Source organism: Prionailurus viverrinus, chromosome B4 (assembly GCF_022837055.1).
Source record: "Prionailurus viverrinus isolate Anna chromosome B4, UM_Priviv_1.0, whole genome shotgun sequence".
NCBI classification, from domain to species: domain Eukaryota; kingdom Metazoa; phylum Chordata; class Mammalia; order Carnivora; family Felidae; genus Prionailurus; species Prionailurus viverrinus.
In genome coordinates, this window is record NC_062567.1 from 3462380 (window position 1) to 3476162 (window position 13783).

The following is a 13783-nucleotide window of genomic DNA, read 5'->3' on the forward strand; positions in this document are numbered from 1 at the left end:
ACCATACCTTAGAATTCTTTGATCATGCTCTCCATTCAAAACAAATATTTATAAGCTACAATGTGTCAGCTACTAGGCCTTCCAGGAAGTTACCGCCCTGTCTTCCTCGTACTTTGAAATCTAACCCACTAAGGCATCTATTAAATATGAACTGGTGGAAACGTGGATTATTTATCACCCAGAGACGTTTTCCTGACCCTGAAACTTTTCCAACCCTCCTCTGAATGATGGACACCAATTCCTTATTTCTCTTTATCAATCTTATGCAGTATCTAGATATATCTGGCTGGACTCGCGATAATCTTTTTAAAAAATAACATACTATTTTTCAAAAGCAGGGAGCCACGAGCTTTTATAAAAAGCAATCCATGAAAAACATTAGGCGATTCTCCTTACTCTGGAGTCTCCAAACCTGCCAATTCAAAAGCTTAGTGGCTCACTTCAGTAGTCTGACCATTTCCTAGGAAACCCTCTTGTGAACAACACAAGGTCAGGTTCAACCCCGGACCTCACTGCAGCTGTATCAGTCGATACGGAGTCCGCTCATTCATTCCTCCCCAGAACTTTCATCTGAAAAACCATCGGGAAGCCTCGATCTCTATCTGCCTAAATGAATTATGGTATATCGTATGATGGGATATTCTGCCATTTGGAACAAAAGATCGAGAAACCACTTCATACACTTACACGTAGAGACGTGTCCATGTTTTGTTGGATAAAAGAAAAGCAGAGGGCAGAACACAACGTGTGTGTATAGTAGGTTATCATCTGTTTAAAAGGGGGAAATAACGTATATTTACACGTGCATACGACAGACCTGGAAGGAAGTACAAAACGCTAACAGTGGCTGTTTTGCTGGGAAAGGAGCTTAGACACTGAGGAATGGGGCAGGAGGGGGAGAGAAACTTTTACGCATTTTGGCCCTTGCGAATGAATCGACTAATTCACAATCGCAACCTCACTTTCACCACAATAACAACGCAACACAAAACGCTCTGGGAAGAAAGGAGTCACGTGCCTGAAGAGTACTGACACAGAGGCCGGAGTCATGAAGGACAAGTGAGCTTCACAGAAAATAAAACCAGACCGCGATGAATCATCTCACTGCTAAGCGGGGAAAGACGTTCCACGCTCACAAAGCAAACGTGAGGCGTATAAACTTCTCAGAGCCACTTTGGAGCCTGCGAAGATTTCCGCGATTCGCTGTACCCTGCGACCGTGACGTCGGATCCGTGGATGGCCGCCCCTTCCACGAAGTCCCAATGTCCTTCCTACCGCACGGGCTCCAGGAAGAACGAGCCCCACACCTCAGTTCAAAGGCAGGAAGGGAAGAAAGGCACGAGGTGTTTAAGGAAGGAAGTCAACCTTGCTCAGAACCCTCAGGAAGAGAGGCCGCAGCAAATCGTGACAGGCTCACGCGTGCGATGGAAAGACGGGGCATCAGAGGGAAGAAAGCTGCTTGGCGATCTGGGAGCCGGCAAGACGGGGGCCGGAAACCCCGTGTGCCGGCCGCCAGCCTCCTCTCGTCTGCAGGAGCCCCTCTACGAAGCCAGACAGCCACGGCCCTCCGCCAGCTGTGGGGCCAAATTCCTAAGGAACGAGGGACGGGCAATGCTGTGGATGGCAAGACCAGGACGGGACGGGAAGCAGGCCACCTGGAGGGAAGCGACAGAAAGGGGACCCGGGGTGCGTGTGCGTGTGGAGAGGGACACTCACGGGTCCGCAAACGCTCGCCGCACAGCCCGCAGGCCCGACACTTGGCAGGTGCGCGATCTTCACCGACAACCCAAAGCGACGGGGACTGGGTCTGTCCCCGTTTTCCAGATGGGTAAACCGAGGCACAGAAAAAGGCCAGAGAGGAGAATCTGACCGTAAACAATCGAATGCTGGGGGCCTTAGGAGAAAGCATTTCGGGTGGGTGCTTTTCTTCCTTTGTCCCGTGTTTGTTTCTGGGTTTGGGTTTGATTTAGTTTGGTCGGTTTAGCGCCTGTCCCGTTCCTATTTGGGCCCCCATATCCTTCCTGCACGGTCCCCACGATGAGGTGGCCCCTGCCGCCCCCCACAGAAGGGGAAGGAGGCCTGCCCCTTCCCCACGGGCAGACGACGACGGGCTGGGGCCTCTGAAACAGGAAGGCGGCCCGACAGCAGTCCCGTCCATGCTCACGGCAGCTCAAAAGCCCAAGTTAGGTGTGGGTCCTGTAAGCAGAGCCCCTGGAGAGGCGATCCGCCAGCCGCCCACCAAAAGCCTTCCCCCCAGCTACACATTTCGCCCAAGACTTTGCCTAAAACAGGCGGTTCTGTCGCGGGCCACCAAGGCCCTGTCTCATCGAGCATCAGCTTTAGGGACAGAACAGACCGGGGAGGATGCAAAGCCTGTGCCCGCAGACCGTACCCACTGTCCGACCGGCCTCTTTAACTTTCGGGAAACCCTGCTCCGGGCCCCTGATCTGCTGACACAGCTTCTCCCAAAATTGTCTCAAGCAGGCTGTCCCTCCTTTTCAAGATTTTAAAACCACCCACGCTGGCTTGAAATATAATTACTTTCACATTTGCATTTTCCCTTGTTCGGTTTTTGCAAGCCTCGGCGAAACGCTTATTAACCACCTGACTCTTCCACAAATTACAGAAAGGCTTAAGGGGCACTTTCCTGCACCTGCTCTCCCATATATGAGAGGTGGCCTCGACGGGAGCTCCTTTAGACCACGCCACGCCTTGCCTGTTAGATCTCAGCGTCCTTCACAAACCCTAGCACCCAGAACAACCATCTGGGGAGGGGGACTTTATTTACTTTTTTAAATGTTTATTTACGTTTGAGAGAAAGACAAAGTGAGAGAACACAAGGAGGAGAGAGAAAGAGGGAGACAGGGGAACGGAAGTGGGCTCTGTGCTGATGGCAGAGAGCCCCCATGTGGGGCTTGAACCCACAAACCGTGAGATCGCGACCTGAGCTGAAGTCAGACGCTTAACCGACTGAGCCACCCAGGCGCCCCTGGGGAAGGGGATTTTAAAATGCAGATTCCTGGACCCTGCTTGGGATTCAGATGCACTAGGTCTGTGGTGGCCCCGGGAATCTGCATTTTAAGCTTCTTTTTAATGTTTATTTTATTTATTTTTTAAAGAGAGACACACAGAGCGAGCTGGGGAGGGGCAGAGAGAGAGAGAGTCAGAGAGAGAGAGGGAGGGAGAATCCCAAGCAGGCTGTCAGCACAGAGCCCGATGCGGGGCTCGAACCCACAAACCGTGAGATCATAACCTGAGCCGAAGTCACGGACTGAGCCACCCGGGTGCCCCAGGGATCTGCACTTTAACAGACTCCTCCCGTAGATTGGGAGATGGAGGGAGTTTACTGGAACTGAAGCGAGCATAGGGAAACGCTGACCAAAGAGTTCTTGAATGTTGGTTTTATCCCACTGGCTCAAAATTCAGTTGGCAAGATAGAAGTTGTTAAGGGACCGCTGTATCTTAGATCACTTTCTCGTTCGGAAACACGGGTTTTACTGATTCCTCCTTACATATGCAGCGAGCATTTAGCGAGCCAAGTGCACACGAACTCTTGTGCGGACACTGTGCTCTGTGACAGGCAGAGACAGTACGGCCCTGTGTCACAGAGCGCCAGCGACAGCATTAGGGGGTGCACAGACACAGGAGTTCTCTGTTCTGATGGACCTCAGGCTCTGGGCAGGGAGGCGGGGCCGAAGTGAGAAGGGGCCGCCTGTCTTCCTGCTCGCCGGCCACCCCTCTTCCTGAGCCGTCACCGTCAGGTGCAAACACGACGAGGAGCACTTCCCTCTGCCAATCTCCACAACCATCCTACGAGGTACAGACCCCCATTCTACACATTTTATGCAGCTGCACCAATAAGAAAGGGGGTTTTAAACTCAGGAAGCACCCGAGGCCACACATCTAGGAGGCGGATGTGCCGTGGGGAGGCGTGCAGACGCACAGGGTATCAGGAGGAAGGTGATGGCTGTTACGGTGCAAAGCCAAGTCTCAGGGCCCCACGAAGGCAGCAGGGCCCAGGGAACAACGGCAGGAGTAGGGGACGAAGATCCGGACCAAAGAGTGGTGGTGAGCCGCGAAGATGGAGATGCACGGGGACACGGGGCACTGAGGGGACTCCTTGGGCACGGGGGCGGGCACACAGATGTGAGTTACCCTACGCCTGCTGGCTTGGATGGTTTTCTAGTTTCTAACATGGGTCAGAGGGGAGACTCGAGGAGAAGAGCCAACGGGAGGGGGGGGACGACAGTGACGCCCGACTGGGGAACGCGGGCATCCACACGGGGGACGCTGTGCAGGCGGGTAAACAGGGCACCAGGGGAAAAGACTGTGATGAGCTCTGACCTTTACGTGTGAAGGTAGATGAACAAAGCAACGCCTAGAACACTCATCTAAGGAGGAGTCTGTGGGGAAGAGAAACCTGCCTGGCCTGGGGTTCTGGAAAAGATGCAGGGGAAGGCTTTGAAGGAAGGGTCAACGTAGGTCAAATACTACAAACAGGAAAAGGGACAGAAACAACCTAGAGATGGAGAATCGTAAGCGACTGCAGGGAGCTTCTGTAAACAAACAAAGAAACAAAAAACACAACCAATCAAAGCAAGAGACAGAGAGCATATCTCAAGCTTCTGATCAAGAAAGAGATAAAACTGAGCGTGAGGACAACTGGAGGCAGGAAAGGTGATTACTAGTAACAGGAAAGGGCATGATACCTGCCACAGGAGGGGGGAAAATGCACCCGGTCTCCCCACAGATGCTGGGGTGCTGGCCCAAATGCGAGCAGAGTGAACTAGGCATACCTTGTAATGCTGGTTTTCTTATTTTATCTTTTTAGGTGTTTATTTATTTATTTTGGGTTGAGAGAGCACAAGCAGGGGAGGGGCAGAGAGAGAGAGGGAGACAGAGAATCCAAAGCAGGCTCTAGGCTCCGAACTGTCAGCACAGAGCCTGACGTGGGGCTCGAACTCACGAACCGCGAGATCGTGACCTGAGCAGAAGTCGGACTCGGCGCTACTTTGTTTAAAAGTGATGAACTGTTGACCAGCTACCTCCACGAAAAGAATACGCTTTCACCATTTCATTAGGTGATCTAAGATCTTGCATGTTCTATTTGCACACAGCCAGGTTTTCTTTGGTGATGAGGTAGAGAAAGGGAATGCCGGTTACCGCTAACCAGACCTGCGCACCAATTCCCGCCTTCCTGTCTTCAGGGGATACAGAGCTGGGAAACAAACTCCCAGGCTCCCCTGCACGATGATCCTGAGGACAGAGCACGCTCCACCGATGGTTATCTACTCGTGGGAGGTGCGGAGGGCAGCGTGAGGCTGGGGCGGTCCTCCCGCCGGCAAGCAAAGGCCACGAAGGCTGCAGCAGCCGGCTCCACACTTCTGTTTCTGTTCGTGAACTTCAACGGTCCCTGGAGACACTGCAGGGGTACCACCGTGTCCTCACACGCTTTGCAGCTGAAGCCAGTGGCGGGCCAGCGATTGAGGCTTCCTGCCCTTGGGACTCCAAAGTGCTCTTGAAACGAAGAGTCCCCCAGTGGCCTCCTGACTTCGTGTCTGCAGTTCTCTCAGTGATCGTAGAGGCACCTTGTTTCCAGGCACAATCCCGTCTTGCTTGGAACACTGACTCTCGGGGGCGCCTGGGTGGCTCAGTCGGTTAAGCCTCCGACTTTGACTCAGGTCATGATCTTACGGTTCGTGGGTTCAAGCCCCGCATTGGGCTCTGTGCTGACAGCTCAGAGCCTGGAGCCTGCTTCTGATTCTGTGTCTCCCTCTCTCTCTCTGCCCCTCCCCCACTTGCACTTTCTCTCTCTCTCTTTCTAAGAATATATAAACACTTTAAAAATTAAAAAAAAAAAAAAAGAAAAAAAGAAACACTGACTCTGTTTCTTGACTGACATCAGGGCACACAGACTGTCCCTCCAGTGTCTAAGCTCCCGAGTCCGGAAACCTTATTTCCCCTTGGTAATAAGTGACGCGTTTAGCCTGCCACTGAGCTACTTAACAGAATGGATTGTGCTTTACTGCCCCACACTTCTAGAAAATCTGAATTCTGGGCCTCGACAGGCCCGAGGCTCACTTTTTACTGGAGTGGAGCATCTAGAACCGTGCTGTCCCAGAGAGTCTCCTGCAAGGATACAGACTTCTACATCCGTGCTGTCCAAATCAGCAGCCACCAGCCTCCCGTGACCACTGAGCACTTGACTGCAGGCGGTGCTACTGAGGAGCTGAAATTATAACTTGATTTCACTGAAAACAAAGCAGCCACCTGTGTCTGGAAGCCACGCGGGGGACAACACAGAACTAACATCTATTCGCAGCTCCTGAGACGGTCTCCTGCGGGAATTCTCATCTGGGATCCATGAAATTCCAAGGAGGTCTATCCACGAGCTGTTCTGAGAGGGTCCATGGATCGTCTGAAATGGCACCCAAAATTGTGTATGTGTGCAAGTGTATCTTCCAGAGTGGCAACAGCTTTCAGGAGACTCTCAAAGGGGTCCTTCCCATCCCAAATGTAAAAATCTGCTCTAGGATGGGGACCATCCTGGGGAGGTCAGCACATTCTTGGTTCCAGTAAGGTCACTTGATTCAAGATAGAGTGAATTTTCCAGGACTCTGGTATAGGAACAACCTAAACCCTCCATTAAATACTTCTTCACTCCCCCCTGGTCTGAGCCCTCACCCCTATGCCGCATGGAATCAATTTTGCCAGGAGGGGCTCAAGTGGGAAACTCCATTACCCTTGCTTAGTATGTTATCCCATTCATTCATTCATTCATTCATTCATCAGATTTGAAAGTGAACAAAGTAAGAAGGCAAGGAAGGTAAGAAGCAAGCCAATTCAGCCTCTGGTCCCCATGCAGATGAGGAGAGGACAGCCTAGGAGCCTCTGAGAGGCTGGAACTGAGGAGAGGTGCCTGGTTTCCAGTCTAGGAATCAGTCAGGCCTCGAATCCCCTTGTCGATTCCACACAGTCAGGTAGACGCCTCCGCCGGGCAGGCGACTGGAGGTTCACGTGCTAGAAAACGTGCACCAGAGCGTTCTTAGAGTCAGAAGCACCAGGTCAGGGAAACGACCAGGCCAGGAAATGGCGTTATGTGAGAGTCCGTGCACTGAGCGTGAAAGGTCTGCCCCTTCCTGCTGTCACCCCCAACAACCCAGGTGACCCGACTCAGGACACTGGCAGTAGCGGGTGTCAGACTGAGGACCCTGCAAGCCTGGCCCGGTCAGGGACACGCCCCGTGCCAACTCTGAAGGGTGCGTGACACTTAGAGCCAGTGGCGGAAAGGAAACCAGCAGAGGCAGGCCTAGGTCGCTCACCGCAGCCAAGAAGCCAAGAGAAGATCAGACAGATCAGGAAGTGTCACTGGACAGTTCCAAAGTGCGTGCATTTGTCAAGAGGGGAAAAGGAGAGCTCACATCCGTCCCTGAACCGTCAGAGTGTCTTACGTTTAACTCCCTCCGCTGAAATCCTACACGAGGCTCAGGCTTCAAGAGTCCGCTGGCTGTTCCTGAGGGCGCTCGTCTGCGGAAATCGGGGACCACGGGCGCGCAGCCCTGCGTGTTCGGTGCTTGCTGATGGGGGATGTGAAGCTCGCGGTGACAGGATGTGAGTCCTGAACGCCAGGAAGCTACTGCCCGAAGCTATACCCGGCGAAGACTTCACAGACTGACACTCGCACAGTACGTTCTCCAGGACTGAGTGTGGAAAAATTTAATTTTCTCTAGGTTTCGTTTCAGAGGGCAGCAAAAAATAAAGATTAGGAGATGTCGGTAATACCCAAGCTCCCCTGTTCTTAAGATTTTCGTACGTCTCCGCAGACCTGAAGACTCTAGGTCGTCTTCATGTTTCTGTCCTTGTGTGTTTGTTTTTAGGACAGATCGGCACCGAAAGCAGCGGGCACCAACTCCCCCAGGACGTCATTCCCTCCCTCCACTCAAAGCACAACGAACACCAGCCGAGAGAGGCCCCCTGCCTGTTTTTCACGTGCAACAGCGCTCCCCAGGTCAAAACCAGGTTTCAGTGTCCCCTTCCAGAGCTCTCTTCAAACATTTCTGTAGTGGCGGCAACGAAAAGGGCCACATAACTTTGCAGAAAGGAAGCCTGCTGGTGGCCGTACCTTTTATGGCATCAAAGGAATGTTAGCGCAAAGGCTAAAAGTCACGTATTCAGGAACATGGAGCTTCCCACATCTCTTCTGAACCGGAGGACAGGATTAATAACGAGGGGGTAAGAGAAGCCAAGGAAGGCATTGCAAAGCTGTAAGCCCTCTCAGGGAGCTAAAGCATCATGAGGACGGGCGAAGACCCTCTTGGTCCCCGAGGACAAGCATCTGGAACGCACGTAGAAGGAGCTGGTGTGGGGCGGGGGCAGACGCGTGAATGCAGGGCCGTGACGCTGACATCACCACGGACAGCAACCTCTACTATACGGGTCAGGCTTATAACTGTCGACCTGACCGCCTCGAGCAGAGTACTGACTCAGGAGAAACACTGCAACGTCCTCTCTAAATCAAAGAAACCCCATCACCCTTGCCCTCACCGTCCGCGGTTCCGGAGAGCTCCCAATTCTTTCCAAATGTGCACCCAAAGCAATACTACCTTCGTCTCCCATATCTCATCCATGGCCCCCCCCCCTCTTCAACATCGGCTCTTTTATAGACACTTAAAGAACCGACCTCCAGAGACGTCATGTATTAAGTAGAAAATGATCACTTTAATTACCTAACAGTGGTCAATTAGCCATGTGCTGAAAATACTTCAAATCAACTTAATGCATAAAAATAACTAATGAATTGTTATGAAGTATTTGATCTGTTTCAAGCGTCAAGTAAACGGTCTATAACCAGAATCACCATCATCATGAAAATAATTTAACAGCCACAAAGTGACCATAGCGAATCTCTAACATGCATTCCCAGGACAAAGGAAAGAGAACAGTATATACATAAAACTGAGGAATAACAAGAAATAAATGCCATCAAGTTCACTGGCACTTTAAAAGGTAATATTCAGTGGGGGCCCAAAACAAACCCCCCCCCAAAAAACCCAAAATACAATCGAGAGCCAAGAGACAAAATGGGATTTTACTTTATTCGATCCAACGAACACAGGATTTCGATCAAGAATTCCACGTGGATAATATGCAACAAACTGTTCATAAAAAATTTTTTTTCTTAACGAGTAAGGGCTGGGAAAAAATGGACAATCTACTTATTTTCTGCTCTGCTTCCTAACGCTAACTGATCTCGCTGCTACAGGATAAAAAAGCACTCTGGAGAATAACAGCTGACATGAGCTGCCTCACATTTCTTTGCTATAAAAATGGAAATTTATATCCCAGAGAAAAACAATATTAAGGAGAAAAGCCTGTCAGAAATGTTAACTCTACCCTGTTGCCGCTCACCCCTGTTTTTAAGAATTGGGACTCTGTAGGGTTGGGTGAACTAAGCAACAGAGATGTCAAGGAGAAGGAAACTGACCCCAGGCATATCGTAACGTTCCTCCAACTATAAAAATCAGGACATGCTTTGCGTGCGTGTCTGTGTTAGGTAATTAACAGCTGTAGAGCACTCTGGAACTACAAACCGCTGAATAAATAATGACTGCCAAAGAATTTTAACGATGATGTGCTAAATAATAATGATGAAACATGGGCTTTGAACTTTACCGCGTCTGCTTTCGAAAGAATCGCGCAAGCAAGGTCCCGATCTCGCAACATGGCTTAGCCCAGTATGAGGTGGCAAGTCTGATGGAGCGATGGGAAGTCACGGAAGGGATCCTGTGTTTCCAAGAGCAGGTGACTCAACTTTACACGTAGTGACGGAAGTAAGGTCGCGTTCTCTTCCCGCGGCTGCAGAAAGAGCCCCCTTCCGCCTGTGTCTGCCTGCACTGTGGCTGATTCCTACCAGAGGCCATTTTACTCGAAGAGCCACCAAGCAATCAACCTTTTGAGAATTTTCTTTTAGTTCAAGTTGATTTTGAAATCCTAACCCACGGTAACATTTTAAACTGTTTTCCTGGGAATTGAGGACACAGGCGACGCTCACCTGCCGTCACTGTTCTCTCCCCTTTTCACTCCCTTGGACTCTACTATTTAGGAGATCGTCAGCCTCAGAACTTTTGGTGCTTTTTAGATGTGCTCTTCCTAAAGAGATAGGAGGAAGATACGAGCACCACTTCCGTGGCCTTCCAAACTTTCCATTCCAGTGGTGGTAGGGGGTGCCATGGCAGTTAAAATATGGGCCGAGAGAGCTACCACGATTTTCTCATTCGCGACTAGTCTTGTTTTTCCATATACCTTTAAAATAATTAATGTCATGAGACTGAGATACAAATAAACCCAAAGAATTCAGATCACGGAAAAATGGGAAAAACCTTACAGATCCGACTCATCTGAATTCTTCGTCACTGGAAACAAAACATACAAAATGTAGTCTTTCCAAATCTAAAATCTGATCAAGGTTCCGCTTATAAAATAGAATGTTCTGTGAATTATCTGCACAATTATAAACAAACTATAGCTATAAACAACAGTTTAAACATCATTAAACACGTAAGGCTAAATCTTGTGTATTACATATTTAGGGAGAAAGTCATCTCTAGTTACTATTTCGAGGTACAACTAAAGATCCATGGAAGAAACCAACGTACAGAGTGTTATTCACAGTAAATTGCAAATATATAATTTTATCCTCATAATAACCAAGACCTCAAATACCAGTTTTAGTGGCTCGTATTAATTTAATTGTGACACTAGCTTTTATAATCACAGATGCAAAAAGACCACTGTGTTGCAAACATAATTATCACACCAGTGTCTCCTTTCATGAAATCATGAGTCAAGACGAGAGACTCCGAACAAATCTGTGTTTGATGAGTTTGACTCATTTAAGAACACTGAATAATTTAAGATCCGTTTAAGTAAAAGGAAGGCAAAAGGCGTTGTTTCTGAGAAGTACTACGTGCACCCTGCCACTTCCAGACGCGCCCTAAGTTCCCCAGAACGACCGCCAACGGTGCGTACCTTCCAGGTGAAGCCACATCAGCCGCCCCTTCACGCTGACCACAGAGGCCACGCAGAGCTCTCCCGGGTTCCTGGGGTTGACGGCTTCCAGTTTCATGTTCTTTGTGAAACCCCTACTGAATGACGTCTGAAAGAGAAAAGAGCGGACACTGAGCCAGAGGGCACCACGGCAGGGGATCGCGCAACAGAGGGGCCCGCGGGGGACGCACGCGCACGCGCACGCGCACGCACGCGATGCACGCGGATCTCCTCCATAAGACAAACGTTTCTCCTGCCGTTCGCGAGAAAAGAACCATGCCCAGTTTGTTTTCATCCCAGAGCTAGAACTCCGCGGGCAAACAGCAGGCGCCTAATAATATCTGTCCAGTGAGAGGGTGGATATGGTCTCTTTCTAGGCCCACGCATGCCCTTATTTCCACGCGACCACGGACATGCAAATCATTTCTTTTCCTTCCCTATGCTTCTCACTCACATCACGCCTGGGCATATTCGAGGGTGTGAGGAGACAGCCTGAGTCTCCATGTGGCCTGAAGAACACCCACTAGCGTTGTTTATAGTGGTCTACTGGTGACGAATCCCCATGGTTTTATCTGAAATGGTCTTTGTGTTACATGTATGCCTTGGGCTTACTTTTATTTACGTTCTAAATTCACTTCTTCTTAAAAGTTTGCACACAGGAGGGGCGCGTGGGTGGCTCAGTCGGTTGAGTGTCCCATTCTTAGTTTCAGCTCAGGTCGTGATCTCACAGTGGTGGGATCGAGCCCCGCATCGGGCTCTGAGCTTGGGAGTCTCTCTCTCCCTCCCCCTCTCTCTCTCCAAATAAATAAACAAACATTAAAAAATAAAAATAAAAATTTACACGTAGGAAAATTCGCTCTTTTCGGTGCCCTGTTCCTGAGGCTCCCGTCCAGTCGTACGGTCATGACGTCAATCAACACGCAGAGGAGTCCCTTCACCTCCGAAATGCTTTTGCACTGGCCCTTCGGTGATCAATCCCTCCCAGACTCCCAATTCCTGCACCACGGGCCCGTCTTCTGTTCCCAGAGTTGTGCCTTTTCCATAATATCACAGAAACGGAACCATACACGGTGCGGTCCGGCTTCTTCCACTTAAGCAAAACGCATTTGACATTTCATCCATGCTACCGCACGAACGGAAAGTCCATTCTGTTGTGCTGCTGAGTAGTTTCTGTAGATGTGCCACAGTCCATCCCTTAACCACCTGAAGGACATCCGAGCTGTGTCCAATCGCTGGCGGTCGCGAATAAAGCCGCTGTAAACAGTCAAGCGCAAGTTTCTGTGTGAACAGGGTGTATCAGTCTGCTTGCGATGCCCGAACGCAATACCACAGACTGGGTGGCTTTACCCACAGAAATTCACCTCTCAGTTCCAGAGCCTGCAAGTCGGAGATCAACGTGTCAGTAGGGCCGCTTTCTTCTGAGGACTCTCTGTGGCTTGTAGACAGCCACCTTCTCCCTGTATCTCCAAACGTTCCTTCCTCCCCGCATGCTGTCTGCATCCTAATTTCCACTTCTTGTATGGACACCACTCATTTTGGATTAAGGTCTACCCGTAGGGTTTCATGCTCCCTTAATTGTGTCTTCAGAAACTCTTAACTCCAGGGGCGCCTGGGTGGCTCAGTCAGTTAAGCGTCCAACTTCGCATCTTGCGGTTCATGGGTTTGAGCCCTGCATCGGGCTCTGTGCTGACAGCTTGGAGCCTGAAGCCTGCTTCTTCTGGGTCTCTCTCTCTCTCCCTCTCTGCCCCTCCCCGTGCTCATACTCTGTCTCTGTCTCTCTCTCAAAAATAAACAAACATTAAAAAACATTCTAACTCCACACACTTCTCACGTTCTAAGGTACTACGGGTTAGGACTTCATCATATGAATTTTGGGGAATACAGCGTAGCCTATGACATAGTTTCATTTCTCTAGAAATGGAATTGCTGGACCACATGGGAAACGTACGTTTAACTTTCTAAGAAACCACCAAATGTTGCGTTCCCATCAGCAGTGTGTGGCGTTCCCGCTGCTAAACATCTTCACCAGCACTTGGTATCGGCACTTTTGCAAATTTTAACCCAACCGGTGACCAGTGTCAGCTGATCGTGGCTTGAACTTGCATCTTCTGTACGGAGAATGATGAGCATTTTTTCACATGTTTCTTTGTCATTTGTGTATCTTCCTTGGTGAAGTGTCAGGTTTTTTAAAAAAACGTTTATTTATTTATTGGGGGGGGAGGGTAGTGTGAGCAGGGGAGGGGCAGAGAGAGAGGGGGCGAGAGAGAATCCCAAGCAGGCTCTGCACTGTCAGTGCAGAGTCCGATGCGGGGCTTGATCTCATGAACCACAAGATCATGACCTGAGCTGAAACCAAGAGTCAGACACTTAACTGACTAAGCCACCAGGCACCCCAAACTGTTACCTTCATTCAGGAAATGTTACCTTTGGTGCATGTAGAATTGTGTGTTTTTTCTTTTAATACTCCACAAACATTGGTTCACTGTCTTCCGGCACCCCTCGTCTCTGATGAGAAGTTCGCTATTTACGTTGTTGTTCCTCTATTTGAAACGTATCATTTTTTTCTCTGGATGCTTTCAAGATTTTTCTCTTTACGTTTGGTTGTCAGCAGTTCGACTATGTTGGGTGTCTTTGTATTTATGTTGCTTGGGGCCCACAGAGATTCCAGAACTTTTTCATTTATGATCTCAGCTGCTTTGGTACATTCTGGCCCTTGTTTCTTCAACACAGAGGAGCT

General features: G+C 49.8%; 1 protein-coding gene across 14 annotated transcripts in view; it reads right to left on the reverse strand.

Moving 5' to 3' along the window:
• Positions 1 to 13783, reverse strand: part of SFMBT2 (Scm like with four mbt domains 2) — a 226543-nt gene that overhangs the window by 45995 nt on the left and 166765 nt on the right. For all 14 annotated transcript variants that reach the window (XR_007153923.1, XM_047866407.1, XM_047866402.1 and 11 more), the window contains one exon: positions 11029 to 11155. Coding sequence is in view for 13 of the 14 variants with exons in the window: in XM_047866407.1 (XP_047722363.1) it covers positions 11029 to 11155 (127 nt within the window). In the remaining variant the exon portion in view is untranslated. The remainder of the gene's footprint in view (positions 1 to 11028; positions 11156 to 13783) is intronic.